Here is a 27993-nt window from a genome sequence, read left to right as displayed (position 1 = left end):
AGATTATCGTTATTGAATGAAAAGCTCAAGGACATATTGATAACCATTCCAACATTATAATAAATATTTTATCTACGGAAGTTATTGACCCTAATCAGCGGGGTTATTTGGAACTACTGAAATTTGATGCGACTTTGTAACAATTGTAATTGTAACGGGCCACGCAAGCAGGGCTGACGACACCCGGTAATCCCGAATCCCGGTATTTTAGTATTTAACTTACTTTCTTAATAGGTGTACAGTGTATTCAGTCAAACTCAATCGTCATGGCATTGTCAATTAAGGTAAAAGATCTGTATTTTTGTGTTAAGTAGTATTTATTAGTCAATTTGAGTTTATTAAATACTTTTAAAAATGTGTAGGATTTCTGTTTTAAATAATTGATGGATTTGACCAACTTGATGGAAGTTAATTTTATCTAACAATAAAACACTAAAAACGTTTGTTTTCTATACTTCCACAAAATTTATTATAACAGCTGTAATAATCACATAGGTAATACAAACGTTTTCAGTGTTTTATTGTTATTATTATATATTTCTGTTTTGTCCTAGCGATTCCGGTTATTATATTTGTGCACCTAATAGTAGGCAATACAATAGGCATTTAACTGTGGGAATAAATAATTCATATTCGAGAGGTAATAGTCCAAGAGACAGCGCTGAAAAATCTCTTTGAATTTACTAAAGCTAGATTTTTCACAGTTGATTACTAATTATTATTAATCAAACAAAAAAAATATAGGTAAACACTTGAAATTTTAAAACTCCATGGATATTTTCGGCTAAGGGTCTGAGGCTCACCGAAATACCATTGTGAATATTATACAAGCCAAATAGACCTACACTTAAAATAATTATTTCTAACTATTTTTAGATTAATAGTGCTGGCATTTCTCATCTGAGAATGAGAACTGGAAGCACTATAAAAAATTTACTTTCACAAAAAAAAATAAAATTTAAAATAAAAAAAAAAAATTAAAAATTATAGTTTGTTTATTAAAATTGCTTATTTAAATATCAATTGCCTTTATCTACCTACGGTTTTATTCACGTATTGAGTACTAGGAGACAGATTTGTTGATCTTTGCCTCGGTGAATTGATGTGTTGTGGAGTGGAACTATGTAGACTCCCCATCTCTCTGCATTCATCAGCTTTTATTCATTGCAAATTTTAGAAGCATGGGGAATAGGTAGAAGAGAGAATCTGTTTCTGAATTAAGAAATCCAAAGATTTTATTTTTAAATTATTTAATTGTTTGAAAATGGAGTCGCTTGGGTTTCGTCGTTTCAAAAATAGAATTGTTTATTAAAATTGTTCATTAGAATTATTTATAATTTATCATTTTCAGAATTAGTAAGTAATAGATTAGGGCCATTATTAATTAGTTAAATTAAATTAGAAAATTGTTAAAACAAAAATTATGTGTATCAACTACTGTAATCCCATCGGGAAACGACCTGGATTAGTCTCAAGAGGCCAGGTCATTTGTATTAACTATAAATAAATAAATATAAATAAATAAAGTTGATTACTGTAATTGCGTAGAGAAACATACTGCAGTCGGTCAAGCGAAACGTAGAACAGGGGTTACTGAGAGGGTATCAAAGTTGCTTTCCTACGAAGGTAATTAAATCCATTTACTAACGCTGAAAATCAGTACACACATTCTAAATTAAATATAAATAAAAGTTATTATAGTCGGTCAGCTGTATGACGGGACAGAGCCGGTCGGTCGGCCCCAGTGAATGTACAGGGTTATTCACTATATTTTGACCCCCTTGTAAACTGCTTTATTTACAGAATTAGAAAAAAATGTAAAATACAAAAGTTATTCGATTTTTAAATTATGATTTTTTGACATATTTCGTACTAGTGACGTCATCCATCCGGCCGCGATGACGTAATCGACTATTTTTTAAATGGGAATAGGGGTCGTGTGCTAGCTCATTTGAAAGGTTATTCAATTCCCTATTCTGTAATATAAACATTAACATGATTAATTATACAGGGTGTCCAAATTTTTTTTAAATTAAATTAATTGTTTAAATAATAACTCAAAAATTTTTTTGGACACTCTGTATAAATAATGATCCTTAATGTTTATAGTACTGTATAGAGAATTGAATAACCTTTCAAATGAGCTAGCACACGACCCCTATTCTCATTAAAAAAATAGTCGATAACGTCATCACACCCAGATGGATGACGTCACCAGTATGATATATTATATCGTCGGCTTAGGGACACAAAAATGTAACTACATTGTTTTCCTTAATACATCCTTTTCCTTACTTAATAAAGTAACCAAAGAATTGAAACAACTAATTCAAGAAGAGCTAAACCAAGGCATTCAAGACTATCTGGAAAGTCTTACACCTACAGAAGCAACGGAATACTCATTATGGAAAGCAACAAGAAAACTCAAAACGCAACAACTTCCAAATCCACCAATCTAAAACTTCAATAATACATGGGCCAAAAGCAATAAAGAAAAAGCTGAAGTCTTCGCGGGACACCTAAAAAAGGTATTTTCCTTCCTATTACCATTTCGTTCCGAGGTATCCACCGCAGAAGAAAAAGAAATAATGGACTACCTAGATGCCCCATTTCAAATGGACTTGCCCCTACATAAATTTACTGTAAAAGAAGTCAAACACATTGTAAAGCATGAAATCAACATAAAAAAGGCACCTGGATTCGATCTAATTTCTGGAAGAGTTACCTGAAAAATGTTACAAACTCATAACTTTCATATTCAACGCAATGCTACGGACGAGTTACTTCACCTGCACCTGGAAGGTTACACAAATCATCATGATCCCTAAGCCCGAAAAAAAACCAGAAGTTTTCGAAAAGCTCTACGCCAGTAGGCTCGAAATAATAATAAATTTAAAAAAACTGATTCCAGATCATCAATTTGGATTTCGAAAAAAGCACGGAACAATTGAGCAGGTGCACAGATTAGCTAACCAAATCTACAGGGATCTGAACGGTAAGAGATATTGCTCAGCAGCCTTCTTGGATATATCACAGGCATTTAACAAAGTGTGGCATAGCGGCTTACAATTTAAATTGAAAGAACTTTTACCCTATCCCCACTATCTACTACTAAAATCCTACCTATCAGACAGACATTTCTTCGTGAAACAAGGGAGTGAACTTACTGCATTACATCCAATATATTCTGGCGTTCCTCAAGGTAGCGTCTTGGGACCTATACTGTTTCTACTTTATACAGCTGATCTGCCAAGAACAAGAACCATCACTGTAGCAACATTCGCTGATAACACGGCGGTCTTGGCATCCCACACCAATCCGGCCTCAGCCTCAAAGAACCTTCAGACAAACCTTGATAAAATCCAAAAGTGGCTAAAAAGATGGCGTATCAGAGTTAATGAAACGAAATCTACACAAGTGACATTCACGTTACGCAGAGAAACATGTCCATCAGTAAAAATCAACGACTGCTACATCCCACAAGCTGACGATGCTAAATATCTTGGCATGCATTTGGACCGACGGATGACTTGGAAGAAACATATTCACTAAAAGAAAACAGCTAGGCCTTAAATTTAGCAAAATGTATTGGCTGATTGGACGCAAATCTAAATTATTATTGGAAAACAAAATACTGTTGTATGAGGCCATTCTCAAACCTGTGTGGACATATGGTATACAATTTTGGGGAACCGCCAGTAATTCCAACATTGACATCCTTCAAAGATTCCAAAACAAAGTGTTGCGAACCATCGTCGATGCACCTTTCTACATCCCCAACAGAGTCATTCTACACGACGTCAAGTTGGAATCCATCAAGGAAGTGATCTACCAGTTCAGTGTTCGTTACAGTGAAAGAGTGTCAGTGCACCCTAACGTGTTGGTCAACCGCCTAAACGTGCCCGATGTCAACGAAGTGCGTAGACTTGGACGCCTGCTGCCTGCCGACCTGTCTACAGGACTCAGATAAGTTTTAGCTTCTAAGGACATATAGACACTAATAAGTAACCTCATTGTCAAAAGAACACTAAATTTACATTTAGCTAGTTCTTTAAAGGAGATCACTCACTGGAGTGATACTCTACATGTCAATCTCACATTTGCCAAAGCAAACGCTTATTGCCCTTCCGGCAGATTGCAGAATCCATTAGGGGTTTTCCATTTTGAGATATCTACACCATTGAACTTACCTTATTGAGTTCTTTTGAGTGACACAAAATTGTATTTCTCCGAACACCTTAAACCCCAGTAAGGAGTTTTCGTAACTACATTTCTTAGCAATCTTTGAGTGTCACAGAAATGTAAGTGGTCTTACATTTCCGTGATACTATGTTTTGACTGATGATATTGAGTTACATTTTTGTGGCATAAATTTTATTGCACTGAATGGTGGTTGCAGGTAGCAACAATGGATTTAATAATTTGTTTCGTATATTTGGCAGCGTGGTCTGTTGCATTTCCAGCTCTGTTACAACTGTGAAGGCGTAAAAAGGTGAATAAGTTGATAATTTCATCGACTTAGGGACACAAAATTGTATCTCAGAAATGACTACTCTTCAGCAGAGCGTATCACAATCAATCAGGTGAGCAAAGTGATTGACACAATTAAAATTAATGTTTGAAAATGTTTTCAAAGTTGATGTTTATTTAAAAAAATAAATAAAAACCGTTTATCGGTTGTATCAATATCTAAAGTCGATTACTTTTATTTTGTGATTTTAAATAAAGTTATAAAATGAATTATGATCAAGATTTAGCCATACGGCTCACACTCCCTCTAAGGGAAAAATTGACTCATCCCAGATACCTACGGTATCAAAAGGATTGAGCTCTGGTGGGACTCTTTCCGTGTTATCGAGCCCTAGGTGACTTGGTATGCTGGAGTTTCTCCCAGAAATTTTCGTACGCATCTGACCGTCGCGAGTAGTACAGCTTTCTGCATGGTCTTATAAAGGCGTTCATTTAGATCCAGCTTTTTTATGCTTTCGAGGAGGGTCTTCGGAATGACTCCAGTAGTAAACATAATAATCGGTATCGTCTGGGTACTTTGCATTCTCCATTGCCTTCGTATTTGAATTTCCAGATCTCTGTACTTGGCGATCTTTTAAGTAAATCTACTACGTAGATTATTGTTGTTAGGTATCGCCACATCAATTAGTGTTGTTTGTCTTGTTAATTTATTAACTAGTACGAGATCTGGTCTATTATGTGCCACTGTTTGGTCTGTGAGCACAGTGCGGTCCCAGTATAGCTTGTAGTTGCCATCCTCAAGCATACTCGGGGACGTATTGATAATACGGGAGATGGTCCGTTTGGAGAAGTCCTAGCTTGATAGCTATCTCTTGATGAAGGATTTTTCCCACTGCGTTATGCCGTTCCTTGTAATCAGTTGCAGCAAATGCCTGGCAACCCCCTGTAAGATGTTGGATGGTTTCTTGGGCTTGAAATTCATATCGGCATCTGTCGTTTTGAACCTGAGGGTCTTTAATGATATATTTCAGGTAATTTCTGGTTGGTATAACCTGATCCTGAATGGCCAGTAATGAACCCTCCGTTTCAGGGAACATCTTTCCTGATGTCAACCAATAGTTCGACGCTGTATTGTCGACGTAGTCTTGGCTGATCTCATTGGGATGTCGCCCGTGCAGAGGTTTACCCATCCAGGTGCGCATTTTTTCGTGTTTAGTGAGGTGGTTTATGCGCATTTCTGGTTCCCCCAGTTTGATCGGTGTTGTGTCATCTACTGCGCAAATAGCGCGATGTAGAGTAGATGTCTCAGCTTGCATCTGAAAATAAGTTCTTAAATTAGCAATTTGTTTATCTAATTGCTCACCTATATTAATAAGTCCTCTTCCTCCTAGATTCCGTGGTAGTGTCGTTCTTTCTACTGCACTTTTAGGATGGTGTTTTTGTGCCTTTGTGAGATGTGTTCGTACTTTTCGCTGAAGATTTTCTATATCTGTTTTTGTCCACTTGACAATACCAAATGAATAGCTAAGCGCGGAACAAGCGTAGGTGTTTAGTGCCTTAAACAAATTTTTACTGTTAAGCTGTGAACGAAGCAGCTGTTTTATCCTTCGTATAAACTCAGTTGTTATCTCAGTTTTCATTTGCTTATGGTCAATTTTCCGCGCCTGCTTTACTCCAAGATATTTGTATATATCGTTTTCACCCATGGCCTCGATGTTCTGGCCATTTTGCATATCGAATCCACCGGGCTGTACCTTTCCTCTGACTATATTTAAAACGCGGCACTTGTCTAGTCCAAAGTGCATATTAATATCATTAGAGAATGTTTCTACTGTTTTTAGCATCTGTTCTAGAGTGTCTCGAGTAGAAGCCATTAATTTCAAATTATCCATATACAAAAGATGATTAAGCTTCGCTACTACAGTATTGTTGTTTTTAATGCTAAAACCTGAGTCAGTGGAGTTTAATAGCTGTGATAGGGGGTTCATAGCCAAACAGAACCACAATGGACTCAGCGAGTCTCCTTGAAACAGGCCCCGGTTGATTGCGATATTTTCCGTTTCGATATTGTTTTCACCAGGTATTTGGAGGTGAATTTTAGTCTTCCAACTTGTCATTATATGCCTTAGAAAAGTCACTATGTTATCATCGACTTTGTATATAGTCCAGGGTAATAAGGTTTTTTCCATGACACTCGAGCAGCCAGGGCATTGAAACGTTTTTTCGACAGGTAATACCTATGAGAACAAATTGTAACTATTTCCTGCGTAGGGCGGCCATTCTTATTTATAAACAATTGAATGTCAAAAAACGGCATTTTTCCGTGTTTTTTAAAATCAATGGAAAAAGGTGTACCCTGTGGTTACATTAGTACAAACATCTTTGAGAGCATGGAAAAACCTTTAAAATGACATATTACAAAGATTGATACACTTAGTTATTGTTCATATAATTGAGAAAAAGTTCTAAATTGCAATAAAATTAATTTTGCAATAACTATTGTAAAAATTAATGTACAGCTTTGAAATTTTTGTCAAATGAGGGTTCATTAGTGCTTAACACGTGACAAAAATTTAGAAGTGATTCATTCAATTGTTTATATTTTATTCAAATTGTTTATCCCAGAGAGCTTTTTTTTGCAATAACATAAGTCAGAAAAACAGAATGCTAGAACCATTCTGCGGGTGTCGAATGAAAGAGCATAAGCTAAACTTTTAAATCTGTTTAAAAAAAGTTAATAAGGAGTGCATTTATTAGTAATAAATAATTATGCAAAAGTCTCGTCAATTTTTCCTTATAAACAATTTGAATAACTTTCTTGTTATGGCCGGTACAACCATTTTTTTTGCACATTCTAAAAGATGGCAATTTTACACGAACTTGGAAGAAAATAAGTTAGCCTAGTTCAATTAGGGCCAAAGTTAGCAACATTTTTTTTTTAAATTCACAGCTAATTGGTTTAGAATAAATAAGGTTCGAAAATAGCGCTCTTTCGCTTTCAAAGACACGAAGTAGTCGGAAATTTTTTTTGGATTTATTTGCTTTTTATGGGAGTCGTCAATAAAGCTTAAAAAATGAAGTATAAACGCGACCCGCTTGTTACCGACGAAGTAGAAGCATAAAATCCGTGCGACCTAAAATTGAAATATCAACTTCAAAATCCTACAATTTTTTGTAACTTGGGAACCAACCAATGCATTTTAATGTATTTTTTAATTTGTATGTACTTTTAGCGTAATTTACAAATATGGAGTCTTTTGATTTATAAATTATTTAATAAACAATTTAATTTGTTTAAAAAATTTTCTTTTTCAAAAAAATTTTTTTTATCGTGTTTTAGGTGAACAACTACAATGTTATGTATGTAATAATTGATAAAAAATTGTAATAAATATATAGGTATTACTACACTCACCGGTACAAAATTCCGCCACCCAAAATTTTTGATTAAGTTTAATAGTTTATAACTTCATTATTTGTGCTCCGATTTTTAAGATTCTTGCACCAATTTGTAGATACATATTATATTGATATCGTTTCGTATTTTTCCGGTAAAAAATTGCTTGCATGGCATTATACAGGGATGAATGGAAGGGTTGTATTTTCTTCTAACTTTAAAAAATTTTGTGGAAAAATGGAAGTTCTCATTTTGTTCCATAGTCCTGTCATATTATTCCGGAGACATCACTAAAATTTTGTTTTTTGAATGATCCAAATATCTCTTTTCTTGTAAGAGCTGTATTATTTTTTGTAAGTAAAACTCTGATTGACTTATAAAATAGGGGTTGGATTGATAAGATTAGAATGGCCCGCAAGCACTCCAGATCTTAATCCTGTTAAGCATTTATGGGATGAATTAGAAAAAGCTATTCGCCGTTATCCTAGGCCTCCAGAAAATTTGGTACAGTTATGGCCTTGGTAGAGGAAAAAAAACTTTATATTTTTTATTCATATACATATAAAATCTAAGACAAAAATGATTTGGTAAACAATGAATTACAAAATTCAAATTACTGCAACTGTAAGCAAACTTATAGAGGAAAAGTCGCACTTTTATAGAAATTTTTCTTTTATTATACAGTGAGCACGTAAAGGTTGGAATAAATTCATTTTCTCGAGAATGGAGGATTTTGGAAAAAAATCACGAAACAGGTCAGTTTTTATTTTTAAATTGAGAGTTTTTGGCATATATATCATACTAGTAACGTCACCCATCTGGTGGTGATGACGTCATCGATGATTTTTTAAATGAGAATAGGGGTCGTGTGTTAGCCAATTTGAAAAGTAATTCAATTCTCTATTCAGTAATATAAACATTAAGATAATTATTTATACAGAGTGTCAAAAAAAATTTTTATTAAATTTATTGACCTAAAAAGAAGAATGTATGTAATTTATTTAATTCAAAATACATTTTACTGCTCTCAGCAAACAGAAAACAATGTTTATTTGAAAATTAATCATGGCTTTTCGCTTAAATTAAATGTTCAAACTGTCACGAGGCTGGTGGGTAGCAGCTTTAATATTGAATTTAAGCAAAAAACAATATTTATTTGCAAAAAAAACATTTTTTCCTGTTTTCTGATAGCAGTAAAATGCATTTTGAATTAAATAAATTACACACATTCTTGTCAATAAATTTAATTCAAAAAAAAGAATGTGTGTGTACTTTGTACGCACGTAAGAAGATATTCTTCTATTATATAATAGGTAATGTAAACGAAGTAAATATACTTAAAAGGTAATTTGTACTTATTTTATTTAAAAATCAAACTAACTTTCTTATCTACCACTTTCAAAAAAGAAGAATATCTTCAAAAATTATATAATAATGTACTTACAATCATAAAATCTATAAAAAAAAATAAAAAAATAATAACTTTCTTGGGGCTCGAACCCACTTCACGTCTACCGCGCCGTACGAAAGTTGACGTCATTTCAAACTGCACCAAACTCTCGTATACGCCATGTGGGAATATACACAAACTAACGTTTACACCATAAATTTATATGAATTTAATAAAATTATTAGTTTGATTTTTGTCGAAATAAAATACAACTAAATATAGAGTAAGAAAACGATATATGAGATGAAGATTTGTTCGTAATCAGATTAAGTAAATTAAAGCATTGCCTACTAATAGGTAACTACATTATTTTGTTTACATTTTCCAAATAGATAGGTATTGAAACTATTAGGTATTTCCAACTGAAACATTTAGAATTACGTACCTGCTGCTTTCCAAACTATTTAAAATCACTATAATTATAAATTTGAATTTATATCTGTCCACACATCAATAAAAACTAATATTATACAATATTTTTGTTTACCGATAACCTCCATATTGAACAATTATTGACAGATCATTTCAAAATTTCAACACCCAATCAGAGCCCGTATAACCACTAATACCATACTTTCGGTGTGCGCATGCGCGGGGATCAATGAAATTTTACCCTCAATCAATTCGCCGCTAAAGAAGAATATCTTCAAAAATTTTTTTGGACACCTTGTATAAATAACTATGTTAATGTTTATATTACTGAATAGAGAATTGAATTACCTTTCAAATGAGCTATATAAAAATCGTCGATGACGTCATCACGCCCAGATGGGTGACGTCACTAGTATAATATATATGCCAAAAAGTCGTAATTTAAAAATAAAAATTGATCTGTTTGAAGATTTTTTTAAATCGTCCATTCTCGAGAAAATGTATTTATTCCAACTTTACGTGCTCACTGTATAATATAATATACAGAGAGGGGCTAAATTATGGAATAAATTCATTTTCTCTAAAATCGATGACTTTTAAGAAAAATCCCGAAACAGGTCGATTTTTATTTTTAAATTACAATTTTGTGGCATATATTTTATACCAGTGACGTCATCCATCTGAGCGTGATGACGTAATCGATGATTTTTTTTAAACCGGATTAGGGTTCGTGTGGCACCTCATTTGAAAGGGTGTTCAATTCTCTATCCAGTAATATAAACAATAATATCCTTTTAATACAGGGTGAGCAAAATAATAATTTTTGAATTAAATTAATTGACGCAAAAAGAAGAATGTATGTAATTTATTTAACTCAAAATACATTGTACTGCTATCAGTAAATAGAAAGAAAATTATTTCACAAATAAACATTTTTTTTTTCGCTTAAATTAAATCACAAACAACCACTTTGCAGTTTTAACATTTAATTTAAGTGAAAATCAATGTTTATTTGCCAAATAAACATTTTTTCCAATTTTATGACAGCGATAGAAAGTATTTTGAGATAAATAAATTGTCTTCATTCTTCCTTTTTAGTCAATTAGTTCAATTCAAAAATTATTTTTTTGCCCACCCTGTATAAATAATGATATTATGTTTATATTACTGAATAGAGAATTGAACAACCTTTCAAATGGGTTATCACACGACCCCTATCCTCAAAAAAATCATAGATTACATCATCACGCTCAGGTGGATGACGTCACTAATATGAAATATCGGTGCCGCCCAAAATCCCGACAGCCAAAATCCCGACAGCCAAAATCCCGACAGCCACAATCCCGACGGTCAAAACACTGACACCCCAGATTCCCGACATGCAACAATCCTCGCGTAAGTAAAAATTCCAACTTTTGTTTAATACTTTTCATATAAAATATTTTTGTTTAGTAACAAAAAATAAAAAACAGATGGCCACAAACAAAAAACAAGAAATAAATGTAATTATATGTTAAAAAGAAACTTATCAAACCTGTCGGGATTCTGGCCTGTCAGGATTTTGGCCTGTCGGGATTCTGGTGTGTCGGGATTTTGGCCGTCGGGATTGTGGCTGTCGGGATTTTGGCTGTCATGATTTTGGGGTAGACCCATGAGATATATGCCAAAAAATTGTAATTTAAAAATAAAAATCGACCTGTTTCGGGATTTTTCTCCAAAGTCCTACATTTTAGAGAAAATGAATTTATTCCATAATTTAGCCCCTCCCTGTATATATTATATATATTCACAACAATTTTTTATCAATTATTATATACATAACATTACTTGGTAGTTGTGCACCTAAAACACGGAAAATAATTAAATAAAATGTTTTTTTTTGTTTAAATAAATTAAATTGTTTATCATAATTTATGAATTAACTGACTCCATAATTGTAAAGTACGCTAAAAGTATATACAAATTAAAAAAACATTAAAATCCATTGGTTGGTTCCCAAGATACAAAAAACTGTAGGATTTTGAAGTTAATATATATTTCAATTTTAGGTCGCATGGATTTTATGCTTCTACTTCGACGGTTGCAAGCGGGTCGCGTTTGTACTTCATTTTTGAAGCTTTATTGACGACTCCCTTGAAAAGCAAATAAAGCCAAATTTTTTTTATGAATACTTCGTGTCTTTAAAAGCGAAAGAGCGCTATTTTCGATCCTTACTTATTATAAACAAATTAGCTGTAAATTAAAAAAAAAGTGTTGCTAACTTTGGCCCTAATTGACCTAGGCTAAATTATTTTTTTAAAGTTCGTGTAAAAATACCATCTTTTAGAAGGTGCAAAAAATGTTTGTACCGACCATAACAAAAAAGTTATTCAAATTGTTTATAAGGAAAAATTGACGAGACTTTTGCATAATTATTTATTACTAATAAATGCACTCTTTATTAACTTTTTTAAACAAGTTTGAAAGTTTAGCTTATGCTCTTTCATTTGACACCTGCAGAATGGTTCTATCATTCTGTTTTTCTGACTTATGTTATTACAAAAAAAGCTCTCTGGGATAAACAATTTGAATAAAATATAAACAATTGAATGAATCACTTCGAAATTTTTGTCACGTGTTAAGTACCACTGAACCCTCATTTGACAAAAATTTCGAAGCTGTACACTAATTTTTACAATAGTTATAGCAAAATTAATTTTTTTGTAATTTAGACCTTTTTTCTCAATTATATTAATAATTAATAAGTATATCAACCTTTGTAATACGTCATTTTAAAGCTTTTTCCATGCTCTCGAAGATGTTTGTACTAATGTAACCACAAGGTACACCGTTTTCCATTGATTTGAGAAAAAACGGAAAAAATACCGTTTTTTGACATTAAATTGTTTATACATAAAAATGGCCGCCAGATCCTACGCAGGAAATAATTACAATTTGTTCTCGTAGGTATTACCTGTCGAAAAAACGCTTCAGTACCCTGGCTGCTCGAGTGTCACGAACAGGGTATATTTTTGCCTTATTACCCTGGCCTAATATTCTTAATATACAGTGCGGTGGAATAAGTGTTGCCCCCCCCCCCTGTTAACTTGTTTATTTTAAGAATATAAGCAAAATGCTCGGACAGGTCGATTTTTAAACTAATCATAGTATATCATAGCATCAACGTTTCGAACTTTACGCGATTCCTCTTCAGGTGACAGGCATAACTTTGATTTTTTTAAATGGTAAAGTACATCATGTGACACATCATTTAACAGCTTTTAAAATACTGATTTCAAAAATGTATAATACTTTAATCCTTTTTGAGATCGCAGGCCCAAAATTTCGGTCGAACTCTTTTTAAACGCATTTATTTTTTTAGAATTCTGATTTAGATGAAAGTTTAGATTATTACCGAGGGCTGACAGTCTCTTAGAATAAACAAAAAGTTTCTTTTGAATGATATATTTGAAATTAAAAATCACACTAAATTTTCTCTTTTTTCCACCACTGTTACTTATTAAAATAAACATAGGAGTTCTCAGGGAATTTGGACCATCGAGAATACTGTAATATTTCATTCTGCGTTTAAATTTTTCAAAAATATTTATTAGTTTTTTCAGAATTCGAAAAAAATGATTGCATTTAGAAAGAATTCGACCGAAATTTTGCGCCTACGCTCTCAAACAGGAAAAAAGTATTATACATTTTTGAACTCAGTAGTTTAAGAGCTTTTAAATGAGGTGTCACAAGATGTACTTTCCCATTTAAAAAAATCAAAGTTATGGCTGTCACCTGAAGAGGGATCGCGTAAAGTTCGAAACGTTGATGCTATAATATACTATGTTTAGTTTAAAAATCGACCTGTCCGAGCGTTTTGCTTATATTCTTAAAATAAACAAGTTAACAGGGGGGGGCAACACTTATTCCACCGCACCGTATCTATGCCATTCATGCGGCACTGAATCAAAGGCCTTTTGTATTCAATGAAGGCAGTAAAGAGGTTCCTTTTTTTGGTGAATGCCTGGTTAGAAATGACTGAGTCGATGATAAGTTGTTCTTTACAACCAATAGAACCCTTAGCGCATCCTTTCTGTTGAGGCTCTATGATATTGTTCAGTGCACAGTGTTGGTATATACGCCGGGCTACACAGGATGTGACCAATTTATACAAAGTTGGAAGACAAGTAATTGGGCGGTACTTGGCTGGATCTTGGGTGTTATTTTGATCCTTCGGTATTAAATAAGTGGTTCCCTGAGTTAGAAATGATGGTATTTCCTGCGGGTTAGAAATAACATGATTAATTAATGTTGATAAGCACACATGAATACTCCAAAACTTAACCAGTTATGAAGCTCTTTGATGATATTTGAGACCTCTTCAGTAGTGAATGGTTCATAGTTAGCTGTGACGTAGTGGTGACAGTTGTGCGTCGTATCTTCTATCCAGTCAGCATTGTTGTTAAGAGCAGCTGGTGTGGAAAGTTGATTTCCCCAAAACTCATGAATCTCTTCTTGGCTTGGGTAAGACTTGTCGACACTTTCTACGGTGGAGTTAAGTTTTCGGTAGAACGCCTTCTCAGAGTTCTCAAAAAGTGCATTGTCACATTTTCGGTTGTTACTAACTTTATACCTTCTTAATTGTTCTGAATAGACGGAGAGTTTTTGTTTTAATGTATCCAGACACTGTTGGGCTGTGTTATTTTCTGGATCGTATCTCGAGTGTCTTGCAGTGCTCCGCATTATTTCTTCAGCTCTCTTAATGACTTTTCTACTTGTTACACCTCTTATATATTCTGTGACTTGACCAATATCCCTATGCAGTAATTCAATTTTTCCGAGAAGTCTTTTTTCCCAGGGTGCAATTCTGTTACCAGTCCTTCCGTTATTAGTACCCAGTCGTTTTCTGATCTTAACGCCCATTACATTAGCAATTGCTGTTGCTGCACAGTAGATTAGCATATGCAGATATTTCAATGTGTGGGCTTCTACGACATAATTGGGTAGAACTTCAGTGTTCACAATTTGTAACAGCGCACCTAGTTTCTTACAAGAGTTTATCCGTGGTAGCGGTGGTCTGCTAAGTGGATTTGTTCCATTAAACTCTTGTACGGCACGAGCCATTTCGTTTGCTAGACTATCGCGCAACTCGTTGTTTTCCTGCTGTGTATTGTCAGGTTGAGTTTCTGGTATGGGAATCTCAGGAATCTGCTCATCAAGGATTTCATTAGGGACTTGATCTAAAACTAGCTCTTGGTTATTAATCTCCCGTTTGACTTCGCTTTTGATCGTATTGCGTCTAGTTTCTGGGATAAAGTTGTTTCTTATGATTACCCGGTATTGATCTGATACTCTTTGCTCCGATACTTGAATATCTGGGTACTCCCTGCAAAATTCGGCATACAGCTGTTGTCTGTAGCCGATCGTTTCCTGACCGAGGTTTGTCACCTTATAATAGAAGCGCAAAATGCTTTCGTTAATGGACACAGTCCATTTCATGCGCTGCCTCGGTCGTCTTGCTTGAGTGAGCGCCGGCTGATGTTCCAGCGCAGCACCTTCAGCGGGTGGAGCTCTTGCTGTTGTTTGGCTCGCTTGTGGTTGTTGTTGTTGTTGGGCTGTAGCTGATTGTATGACAGGAGCATGCCTTCTCAACACCCTGCCACCGACGTCCCGCATGCTGTCACGTCCAGCTCCGGCTCCAGACGTGCCCTGCCGATCCCCAGGCAGCGATCCTAAACAAAAATCATTATTCTCCATATTAATGGGTGTGCATTTTATACCTACTGCCAGGTGTCAGTTTTTGTTCCACGGCAAGTATCCCTGCTACCCTCTGGGTATTGGCGCTACGAATACCCACAGAGCATCCCCCATTCGCAGGGGGCCGCGCCTGATAGAAGAACTGACAAAAAACTCCCACAGGAATTATGATTATTACTTTTATTATTATTATTAGAAAATTGGGTAACCCTCTGTTGTAAAATTAGATTATAATACTATAGCAACCAAGAATTACAAATAAATTACTGGTCCCAACAGCAAATCTCTATAATAATAGACGTTTCATTTAGGGACACAAAAATGTATCTCCACCACTTTTTATCTAAATTTTGTTTTTTTTTTGAGAATACAATTTATCCATTGTTGGGTATGATTGTATTACCTTAAAGTAAACATTTCTAAGATTAATAATTCGGAACAAAAAATTTGAGAGTAAACTACAGATCATTACAAAATGCAAATCACTTTTTTAAAATCCTTAAATAAGCTCTGCTGAAAAGTAGTCATTTCTGAGATACAATTTTGTGTCCCTAAGCCGACGATATGTCAAAAAATCATAATTAAAAAATCGAATAACTTTTGTATTTTACATTTGTTTTTCTAATTCTGTAAATAAAGCAGTTTACAAGGGGGTCAAAATATAGTGAATAATCCTGTACATTCATTGGGGCCGACAGAGCAGCACTGTCCCGTCATACAGCTGACCGACTATATTCAATTTAGAATGTGTGTAATGATTTTCAGCCTTAGTAAATGGATTTAATTACCTTCGTAGGAAAGCAACTTTGATACCCTCTCAGTAACCCCTGTTCTACGTTTCGCTTGACCGACCGCAGTATGTTTCTCTACACAATCACAGTAAGCAACTGTGAAAAATTTAGCTTTAGTAAATTCAAAGAGATTTTTCAGCACTATAACATATGTCTATAACAATTTTTTTCGAAATAAATTTTGTTATTATGAAGTGATGTTATTAAATTCTTGAATTCGAATTTCTTAATTTCAAATATTCGAATAAATTTGAATCAATCGTAAAGTTTGTTTGTTGTAAAGTTTTAATAAAGTTTTAAGTTTTTTTCGTTAGAATAGAAAATGATAAAACAATCGAAAATTTCAAAATTTATTCGAATCATAAAACTATCAACAAACTGTTCTATGGTTCGAATTTTATGTATGGTTCTTTTTGAATAATTTTATTATTTGAAATTTCTTTTTTATTAGGATGATTAATCGAAAAGGGAGCATTTATTGACCTCGTTCTATTTCGGTAGTGGAACAAATATTGATTTCGACCAGTCTTGCGGGAGGATTGCTTTTTTATATACTTTGTTAACTAGTTAATAAAAATATTCTCCCTCTTATAATACCGCTAACGTGGCTTTGGGATTACATATACCTATAATAAGGTAGACTATCTCTTGGGCCACGGTATACAAGGAAGGTAACTAACAGGGCCAGTGCGAGGTTTCAACCGCCAATTATTATCCTGGTTTTTACTCAAGGTACTTACTCATTTTATTCAGGCTTTTCAGGCTGAATCCACCTGGGGCCTTCTTCTTCTTCTTCAGGTGCCATCTCCGCTACGGAGGTTGGCAATCGTCATAGCTATTTTAATTTTTGAGGCAGTAGCTCTAAATAGTTGTTTTGAGCTGCATCCAAACCATTCTCTCAGGTTTTTCAGCCATGGAATTCGTCATCTTCCGATGCTTCTTCTGTCATCTATTTTTCCTTGCATTATGAGTCGCAAGATGCCATACTTCTCGCTCCGCATCACATGCCCGAGATACTGTAGTTTTCTTTCTTTAATTGTAAGTTCCACTTCCTTCTCTTTACCTATTCTTCTCAGTACTTCGTTGTTCGTAACTCTATCTACCCAGGAAACCCTCATAATTCTTCTACTCGTATAGGTCCACATTTCAAAGGCGTTAAGTCGTCTCATTGTCTCTACATGTAACGTCCATGATTCCACTCCATAGTAGGAGTGTAACATTTTGTTAGGCGTACTTTAAGAGCTAATGTTAAATCTTTGCTACATAGGACCTTTTTCATTTTCATAAAATTAGAACGTGCTTTTTCGATTCTGACTTTGATTTCTGCAATGTAGTCATTATTTTCTGTTATAAGTGTTCCTAGGTAAGTGTACTTTTTTACTCTTTCGATCTGCTGGCCCTCTACTATCAATATTTCGTTATTATTATGGTTGTTTTTACTAATTTTCGTAAACTTCGTCTTTTTGATATCGAGAGAGAGTCCGTACTCCCTAGGTACTACACCTTACTAGTTTACTTATGAGTCTTTGCAGGTCTTGTAAACTATCGGCTATTATTACTGTATCATCTGCATATCTGATGTTGTTAACTAAAAGACTCCATTTACTCTTATGCAGACTGTTTCATCTTCCAGAGTTTCTCGTATTACCTCTTCAGAATAAGCGTTAAATAATAGAGGTGATAGTATGCAGCCTTGCCCTCCTCTCTTTATTTCCATTTCTTCAGATGTTTCTTTTTCAATTCTTACTATTGCTCGTTGATTGTAATAGAGGTGTGTTATTAGTCTTAAATCTCTTTCATCTGTGTTTTTAGTTTTCAGAATTTCCACGAGTCGATCATGTTTTACTTTATCAAACGCTTTATTGTAGTCTATAAAACAGACGTAAAGAGGACGGTTAACATCCAAACATCTCTGTGTCAGCACGTTGAGGGAGACTAATGCCTCTCTGGTACCCATACCATTGCGGAACCCATATTGAGTGTCACTAATATCCAGCTCCAGTTTAGAGTGTATTCTGGCGTGGATAATTTTTAGCAGAATTTTCAAGGTATGTGACATTAAGCTTATGGCTCGGTAGTCACTGCATTCTTTGGCATTCACTTTCTTTGGGAAACACACAAATACTGATGTCAACATTTCTCTAGGGATGATTTCCGTAGTATAGACACCGTTGAACAGTTCTACTATTATGTCCAGGTTTTTCTCGTTGACCAACTTTATCAGCTCGCTAGGTAATTCATCTGGAACAGCAGATTTATTGATTTCCATAGAGTCTATAACCTGACTAACCTCTGATTTGGTTATCTCTGGGCCCACTTCTCCGGTTTGGCTATCTACGGATGTAGGGGAGACCGGGGCTGGTTGGCGCCCCGGGTTGGTTGACGCACTAAGATTTACTTACAACTAAAAGACTTAAAAACATCGCAATCAGCGGTGTCCGAAGCATTTCGATGACCACCACTCACAAACGTTACTCTTAGTTTGAGATCAGTAGTGATAGAGTGTACACGGCACATTTTTCGTTTTTTGGCGTGGTAAGTAAATTTTTAATATCTCACACTTTTTGTTGTAAAGATTTTATTTTAAGAGATAATGTAATATTTTCTCTTGTATAATGATGGCAAAATCTTCTTTTATAATATGTTCTCGTTAGATTTAATACAAATGCCACATTTTAGGTATAGTTTTAGTAAATACAAAATGGCATCACGTGGGGTTGGTTGACGCACCCTCTAAGGGGCTGGTTGGTGTATGCGTCAACCAACCCCGACCCAAAAATTCACATTTTCTTTAATTTATTTTATTTCAGCAAAATGCGTATCTATAAAATAATGTCCGAGAAGGGAAAAACCCCACCAGATGTTATGCTAAGGGCAGTCAGAGAGATAAAAGGAACCTGATGACGTTTCTCTTTTTGAAAACAAATTTGATTGTCAAATGAACTGTTCTAAAAGTTCCATTCAAGAGGAGAATAAGAACTCACCTCCTATCACTCCGTTAAAATTAAAGCCTTTACCAAAAGCTGCAGCTAGAAAGGAACAACCTAAAAATAATAAAAGAAAGCGTCATACAGCAATCTTGACAGATACGCCTGTAAAAAATGCTCTTGAGGAGGAACAAAATAATACAAAAACTGCCAAAAGAAGGATTGGTTCAAAAAAAGAAACAAAGGCCAAAAACAAAAAAATGAAGGAAATTGATGAAGATTGTATCGATTCAGACGAAGAGGACTCCTTTTGCCTCTATTGTATGGACAAATACAAAAATAGTGCTTCGGGGGAAAACTGGATACAATGCTCAAATTGCAAAATGTGGGCGCATGAGGCTTGTGCTGACAATCCTGGTATTTTTTTTGTTTGTGTTAATTGCGAAAGCAATTAATGTTTTTCTTACACTTAGGTATTTTAATGTTTTTGTACGTATGTTATCTACAGTTCATATTAATGTATTTAGTTATTTAGATTTACGCCTTTATGATTGTATGTATTTTTTTAGGTTTTTTGATAAAATGTTTTTACATTTTAATTAAAAATGTGTTTTAAATTATTTTTTTTTTGTCTGCGTCAACCAACCCCAGGTAGTGCGTTAACCAACCCCGTGACGGGGCTGGTTGGCGCACAGTGACATACATGTTTCCTTCTCAAATTGAACATAAAGTACAGTCTGTAAGATGTTTATTTTTACAAAATCTCTTGCCCAAAAGAATAGATTTTCGTACATTGAGCAAAAAGTTGTAATAAATCTTTTAATTTAGCATCTAGGTACAAAAATGTAAAAAATGCGTCAACCAGCCCCGGCCTCCCCTACTAGCTTCTCTCTGGTCATGAAATAGTTCCTCGATGTACTCTTTCCATCGTCGTAGTTTTCGTTCTGTTTCCATTATAATATTTCCATTTTTGTCGAGCAATATATTTGAGGTTCTTCTATTTCCTATTCCGGCTAGTTCTTTGACTTTTTTATGTAGGTTGAAGCTGTCATATCTGTTTTGCAGTTTTTCTATTTCTTTACATTTTTCAGAGAAGTAGGTTTCTTTAGCCTCCCTAATATTTCTTCTTATTTTATTTTGAAGCTGTTTATAGCGGGTCTTATTGATGGTTTTGTTTTTTCTTCTTTCATTCATCAACTCTAGAATTTCCTCCGTCATCCATTCTTCTTTCTTACATTTGGTTGTTGTAAGTACTTTCTTACTTGGCGGCGCGAGTGGCGGAGATACGAGGTAGCAAAGTTGAAATTCGAAAAGAGCATACCGAAATCCATACAACTACCAACTTTCAAAACTCCTGGAAAACTTTCCAGGTAGAACTAAAAAATGATTTGACTAAAATAGGCTTCACTCGAATGAGTAAATTGATTGATCCAGTATTTTAATTCGATCTCTGCAAATAATAAACTTTCATTTACTTTCAGGTTGGAATTATAGGAGGTACAGGATTTGACGATCCAGACATCTTAAAAAATCGCAAAGAAAAAGCTGTGTCAACACCTTTTGGAAACCCATCTGATTCGTTAATTTTAGGAGAAATAGACGGCGTTCCATGCGTATTACTAGCTCGTCATGGTCGAAAACACGATATTATGCCCAGTGATGTAAATTATAGAGCCAATATTTGGGCCTTAAAAGAAGAAGGATGTACGCATATTATAGCCACTACAGCTGTAGGCTCGCTTCAAGAACATTATAAGCCTGGAAGTTTAGCTTTAACGGATAGCTTTATTGATAGAACGACAAATCGTAAACAAACATTTTATGACGGCGAACCTGGACATCCTGTAGGAGTTAGCCACATCCCTATGGAACCAGCCTACTGCCCGAAAACTAGAGAATTGATTCTAGAAGTAGCTGAAAAACTTGGAATTTCCATAATTAAAACTGGTACTATGGTTATTATAGAAGGTCCACGATTCTCTACAAAAGCTGAGAGTAAAATGTACAGATCTTGGGGCGGCGATATCATAGGAATGACACAAGTTCCTGAAGTTGTTCTTGCGAAAGAAGCTGCCATTTGTTATGCAAATGTTTCTTTGGTGACTGACTATGACTGCTGGAGGGATTCTGGTGTTAAAGTATGTGTACCCGAAGTTATGAAGACGTTTAGGGAAAATATTTCTAAAGTTATCAAGCTGGTTTTATCCGTTGTACCTAAAATTGGCGAGACTGATTGGCATAAGACAATTACAGAGTTAAAGGTAAGTTTTATTATTCATTCTCTTAACAGATTTTGAGTGTACAAACAATAAATAGGGGAAAGACGGGCAAAATGGGGTACTTAAGATTTAAATTTTTTTTTAAATTTTTAAGGTCTTGAAATAAGACAAATACCGTTGTTATAGTAGTAACTAGTTATTAATATAATGTAAAGTTAAAAAAAAATAAAAGTTTTTCTTATTATTTGAAAAAAAAACAGAAACTAATGTAAATTACCCCATTATGCCCGTCGTATAGGGTAAGCTGGGGTAGGAAATTGAAACCAAGAAAAGCCTATTGACAAAATTCTCAAAAAAGTACTGCTTTATCATCCTCATCTTCTACACCTGCACATGAATTTTGAGCCCACATATGGCAACTGGATCAGCTTATCCATCCTTCTGTGGAACTTGAATAAAAGTCTCCGCAGAAACAATCAGTGTCATTATCGTCGCCTTCTGAATCTGACTCTACTTTTTTAGTTTTTTTCATTTGCGATTTTTTACTCGTCTGTGATTCGGTTTGGTCATCAACTCATCAGGTACATACCAAGAGATACTATTAATTTATTATTAAACATCATTACTTCTAACTTTCCAACACCGTGAATGTGTTCTAGAGAATTTCTTTGTCATTATGTTAAAAAATAAATACCTATTTTGCGAGTGAATATGTTCATTTGTCAACAAAAAACCCACGTTTTTAGACGGTTTTTCGCAAATAACTTACAAAGAAATTATTTTTTCAAAAAAAATTTTCTTAGCAAAAATATCGACTATAAAAAGTGAAAAAAATGATGTATGTGTGAGGTCCGTAGACCCAGCAGAAGCGGAGTTGTAGCTAATGAACAACAGGTTCATATTCGTCCAATTCCGAATCGAATATTTCAACATAAAATAACCAAAATATGAAGCACTTTTTGAGGAAAACTCATTACAACTTTTTTAACGTTTTTAAAAATCCTTTATTCTTGTTTTTTGAAAAAGTATCTAGTAGGTATCAAAAAATAAGCAAGTTACGCTCAAAATAAAGTTGGCCCATTTCTTTTGGTAAAAAAAAACGGAAAAATCACCCCCTAATTAGCATCTCAAATGAAATTAATCGTTACCGCTTCACAAGTTGCTTTACTTATGTTGTATTTATATGATCTGAAAGTTTCATCAGTTCGAAAGTGCTTATACCAAAACCACTAAAAACGTGGTTTTTTTTGTTGAAAAATGAACATATTCACTCGCAAACAACTCGAAAAGTATTGACTTAGTGAAAAAACTGTATAGAACAAAAGTTGCTTAGAATTAATCAGTTTATTCACTTCCGGATTTATATTAAATGTTTCTTTTTTCACCCCCACAAAGGGTGAAACTCACCCCCAGGGTAAAAGCACACATCGGCACAATATCACTTGTTTTGTTTAACATGTTAGCTACGTGTATGCCAAATGTCATGTCAATACAAGGGGTTTTTTTAAAATTAGTGCAAAAACCGTGAGTAAACGTACTATAAATCATTATTTTTGCAATCATTTATTAATAACAAAGTCGGAACGTGGTTTAAGCTATCACGACTAGTGGCAATCGATTTAGCTTATAAAAATACTATGAAAAAGACTACAAACTTGCTGTAGATAGCGCATTATTTCGAGCTTTTCGGCGAATAAACAATTATTTTGTTATAAACAAAATAAGAATATATTTTGAGTAATCGCAACTAGTCGCATTCGATTCAACGACCAAAAATACACCAGAGAAGACCTTAACACTATCAAAATTCCTGAAAAATACCTAATTTTACCATAATTTGTTAATAACAATTAAACGCACCACATTTGGGCTTCCAGACCACTTCCATTGGATTCAGCGACCCAAAAAACCTATAATACCACCATCAAATCGCGGCGACCTAAAAGTGCCCATGGGACCCCCTATAAGAATTATAAGAATTTTGAACGTGCGAGGGTTTTCTCGTGCGGTAGTTTTGACGCACCTATCCTTTTCACACAATAATAATTGAGTCACACGAAGATATTTTGCTGTGTTGTTTGGTATATTATTTTTATTTGCACTTTGTGGCTGAGGTAGGTACATGATACGATGTCTGATATGTATCATTATGATGTATCATTACAAATGGGTATTTTTTGACCATACTTTTGTCCTAATGTACTGCAATGCGTATTTAATTCATTTGCAATTTCTATTTTGTCAGTTATTATTTCTTATGTTTTTAATTAAAAGTCTTAATTTGTTTTTATAATCGTTGTTCTACTAAGTTATTTGTGGGATCTTGGATTAGCTCATCTAATTAGCTCATATAATTTATGTAATTAACTATTTTAAATGGGAAATAATCCACAATTTAACTAAAAAAATGATTTTATTAACGTTTCGACATCTGATTTGGGCGTCGAAACGTTAATACAATCATTTTTTTTTATTAAATTGTGGCTTATTTCCCATTTTGAATAGTTTATTACAAAAATACCACAAGGAAATAGCTTCAGAACAACATTACAATCTATGTTTTTCATGTACAGAATTTAAAAGACTCTGTCATCCACTCGTTTTTAAATGTTGTTCCACTCGTTTTAAATGTTGTTTTTAAATAATTTCACACAAGACGTGACGGCCGCCCTACTCCAGTCTTCACCGAGTCGTTTACCCTATAATACTAAATATAATTTCGTAAAATAAAAGGTATAGTTAGTGTATATTATATGGAGCGAAATCAAATTATAGCGTTTTGGTTACTTCTATATCGTCGAAGAAATAGAAATAAGAGGAACCGGATACATTGGGTCCATCCTATTAACGCAAAAATATACGATTTATATATTTTTATATTCACACATAGTTCTACATAGAATGGGTAAAGAGCGCGAACTAGTCGTAACCATAAAACGTCGCAAACTGGAATACCTGGGCCATGTAATGCGCAATGAACAACGATATGACTTACTTCGGACCATACTTCAAGGTAAAGTGCATGGGAAAAGAGGTCCAGGACGAAGAAGAATATCCTGGCTGCATAACCTGCGAAAATGGTTTAACTTAACCACTACCGGACTTTTCAGGGCAGCAGTCAACAAAGTCAGAATAGCCATGTTAGTGTCCAACATCCGTAACGGATAGGCACCATAAGAAGAAGATATTCACACATATTGATGGAACCCCCTCTATACTCAACGTTAATTGCATATGTGAAATAAAGTTTATTATAATATATGTACTTAGCAGTTTTAATTATTGTTGTTATCAGTAACATATAAATAATTTTGCTGTACTTACCAAATGTGTTTTTTCTTTATCGCCTAATTCGTCAAATTCACTGGTAAGTGAACGGCATACACCATTCCAAGCATTTCCCGTCAAGTTTCTATCTTTATATATTTCTATTGTTTTGTCCCAAAGAACAGGTCTCGCTTCAATTAATGTTATTAATAGGTTTGTTCTAGCATCAGTTTAAAACGGTTTGAAACCATCAGCGAATAGCGGACCAGCGCGAGTAGAGGGGATAGCACTGGTGACTGTATTATATTCTCTCACTGACCAACTGTTTGCTGACGGTTTCTGACTAGTTTGACTGTTTGCTAGAACAAACTTAATATTTCACTATCAATCTTAGACATCATCATATAAAATATATGCACCTACTTCAAACAGCCACAAAGTGCAAATGAAAATAATGTACCAAACAACCAAGGAAACTACCTTCGTGCGACTGAACGACAGTATCATATGACAGGATGCATTAAGTCCCCTATTTTACTGGGGTGTCTAAAGACACTGGGGGGCTGCCGTCTGTTGTTGTAACAAGGGACGACATAAACACGGCGACTTCACCGAACGTTCCAACCACGCACCGTCTAGTCAGAAAGGCTCTATATGATTACATGAGCCACCATTGGAATGTCGTTGTGCGTTCTAACTTTCGCATAATGTGAAACAGCCGTACACCTTGGAGTTCACTCTCGTCTTGAGCAGGTAGTTTTTTATTATCCGATTTCATTCCCGACACTATTCGAATTCACTCCCGAGCGATTTTACAATAAAGGATTTAATACTTTTTGGGTTATTTGCGATTGAAAATGTTAATTTTTCGACAAAAAACCCACGTTTTCAAGCGGTTTTTCGCAATTAACTCAAAAAGTAAATATTTTATCGAAGAAAATTCTTAGTAAAAATGTAGCTTATAAAAAAAAACGAAAAAAATAAATGGTGTATTAATAAAGCCTATAAATTCAAAAAAAGCAAAGTTGTAGCTCATGAAAATACATTCTTATTCTTCAAATTCCAAATCGAATATTTCAACGTGAAATAACCAAAAAAGCCATTTCCGGGAAAAACTTATAAAAAATTTTAAAAATGTTTTAGAAAAGATTTATTTTTATTTTTTATAAAAGTATATAGGATCAAAACTAGCTCAAAATAAAGTTGGCCCCTTTTTTGGTAAAAAATATCATGAAAATCTCCCCCTATTTAGCATCCTAAATAAAATTAGTCGTTACCGCTTTACTATTTACTTTAAATCTATATGTAAAAATAAGCACTTTAAATTGGTGAAACTTACAGATCATATTATAAAAAATACATACCTAAATAAAGTAAATTTTTGGAAAGTGTTAACGATTAATTTCGTTTGGGGTTCTAAACAAGGGGAGATTTTCACGATATTTTTACTAAAAGAAGGAAAGGAAGGAAGAACTTTATTTTGAGCGTAACCCGCTTAGTTTTAATGTTAGAATAAAAAGAAAAGAAAAATAAAGCTTTTTTTAAACACTTTAAAAAAGTTTAAATGGGTTTTCCCGAAAAATACTTCATTTTTGACGAATAAAAACGTATTCTTCATGAGCTCCAACTTTGCTTTTGCTGGGATATAGACTTCACAAATACACACCATTTTGGTTTTTTATGTATTCTATGCTACATTTTTGCTAGGAGTATTTTTTCGGTAAAATACTTAGTTTTTGAATTATTTGCGAAAACCGCCTGAAACGTGGATTTTTTGTCGACAAATAAACATGATCAGTCGCAAATAACTCGAAAAGTATTGACTTACTTAAAAAGCTCTATAGAACGAAACTTGCTAAGAATTAGTCAATTTATCCATTTCCGGACTTATTTTTGAACTCGCGTTTTTTCACCCCCGAGAAGGGGTGACTGACTTTCACCCGCCAAGTAAAAGCAACCAACTGCACAAGTTCAACTTTGAGTGAAGGGTAAGTAAAACCTAAATCCAAATTTTCATGCAATTCGGAGTTGACCCTGAAAATTACACATTATCGCCCTATTTCCCGTTCATTTACTGGGCTACTATGGGTTTTTGCCCAGATAAGTTGCTGTGTTATGGAATGCAATTTTTAGATTCCTCATGTCAGTTCATTTATTGTGTGTCTGCCTTGCAAATTATAATAACACATATTTGACATTTTACTGAATTGTTAAGAAAAGAAATCTTCAGGTTTCTAATGTTTTTAAGTTTATGAGTTTAAGGTGATACAGTAGCGATCAACAGGTAGCCAAAACACGTTCCAAGATTGCGGCTGTAATTTTGAATATTTTTCGAGATATTTGGCACACGTATTCGTAATATAATAAAGAATGGCGGTACAGAGCCCAATTTCAAAAATATATTAATATGTGGAAATTACTCTGTAATTAAATACAATATTAAAAAAACGAGCCTGTACCGCCATTAAGAAGAACAAAAAAATACACTTTCTTCAAATAAACTTTTTTATCCGATGCCTAGATTTTGTGTCATTTTGGAACTACTAATGAAATAAAAAATTTTAGTAGTTCCAAAATGACACAAAATCTAGGCATCGGATAAAAAAGTTTATTTGAAGAAAGTGTATTTTTTGTTCTTCTTAATGGCGGTACAGGCTCGTTTTTTTAATATTGTTTTAATTACAGGGTAATTTCCACATATTAATATATTTTTCAAATTGGGCTCTGTACCGCCATTCTTTATTATATTCAATGATTACGAATACGTGTGCCAAATATCTCGAAAAAATATTCAAAATTACAGCCGAAATTTTGGAACGCGTTTTCGCTACCTGTTGATCGCTACTGTTTCCTCTTAAGGTTGTTTTTACATATTTATTTTTTGATTTATAGGAAGTGCAGCAAAGCAGTGTGATGTTGCCACATTAGTTGCCCCCAAGTTGAAGGATCCATTCTACATTCCTACCTGCCTAAGTATTTTAAATTAATGACATTATTTTTCTACTACTGTTACATATACATAACCAAGATAGATGAAGACTAATTTTACAATCTTGAAATAACATTCCGTACTTTCATAAAATATATAGCACACAATATTTGTTTGTTATAGCACTGTATTTTGTCATAATAAAAAAGTATCAATAGGTACATATAGTTTTTATACATTCCGTACATAAAATAATATTGATGCCAAAAAAATGCAACACATAGAAGGACAAATATTTCTTAAATATTTATTTATGGAAGTATACATTATAATATTCTTATCATTTGATAACGTGATAAGCAAATTTGCAACTAGTGCAGTCACTGAAGGTGGATATGAGCTATTACCTCCGAGTTCGTTGAACCTCCATCGATT

The 27993-nt window shown here is 34.0% G+C and overlaps 1 protein-coding gene across 1 annotated transcript; it reads left to right on the top strand.

The window, feature by feature from the left end:
• The first annotated feature begins 75 nt into the window (after window positions 1-75).
• LOC114325787 (S-methyl-5'-thioadenosine phosphorylase) lies at window positions 76-27779 on the top strand. The gene is made up of 3 exons (XM_028273915.2): window positions 76-284; window positions 20625-21404; window positions 27522-27779. Exons 1-3 carry the CDS (start codon window positions 267-269, stop codon window positions 27555-27557), a joined length of 834 nt encoding a protein of 277 aa, XP_028129716.1. The 5' UTR covers window positions 76-266; the 3' UTR covers window positions 27558-27779.
• The last annotated feature ends 214 nt before the right edge of the window (window positions 27780-27993 follow it).

This window comes from Diabrotica virgifera, chromosome 4 (genome assembly GCF_917563875.1).
Source record: "Diabrotica virgifera virgifera chromosome 4, PGI_DIABVI_V3a".
Taxonomy (NCBI): domain Eukaryota; kingdom Metazoa; phylum Arthropoda; class Insecta; order Coleoptera; family Chrysomelidae; genus Diabrotica; species Diabrotica virgifera.
The sequence above is the reverse complement of the archived record's forward strand: the minus strand, read 5'-3'. Positions and strand labels throughout refer to the sequence as shown.

Excerpts from the sequence above, each read along its gene's own strand:
- LOC114325787 (XM_028273915.2), top strand. Across the intron at positions 21,405-27,521 it reads AGACAATTACAGAGTTAAAG|GAAGTGCAGCAAAGCAGTGT; the intron begins GTAAGTTTTATT and ends TTTGATTTATAG.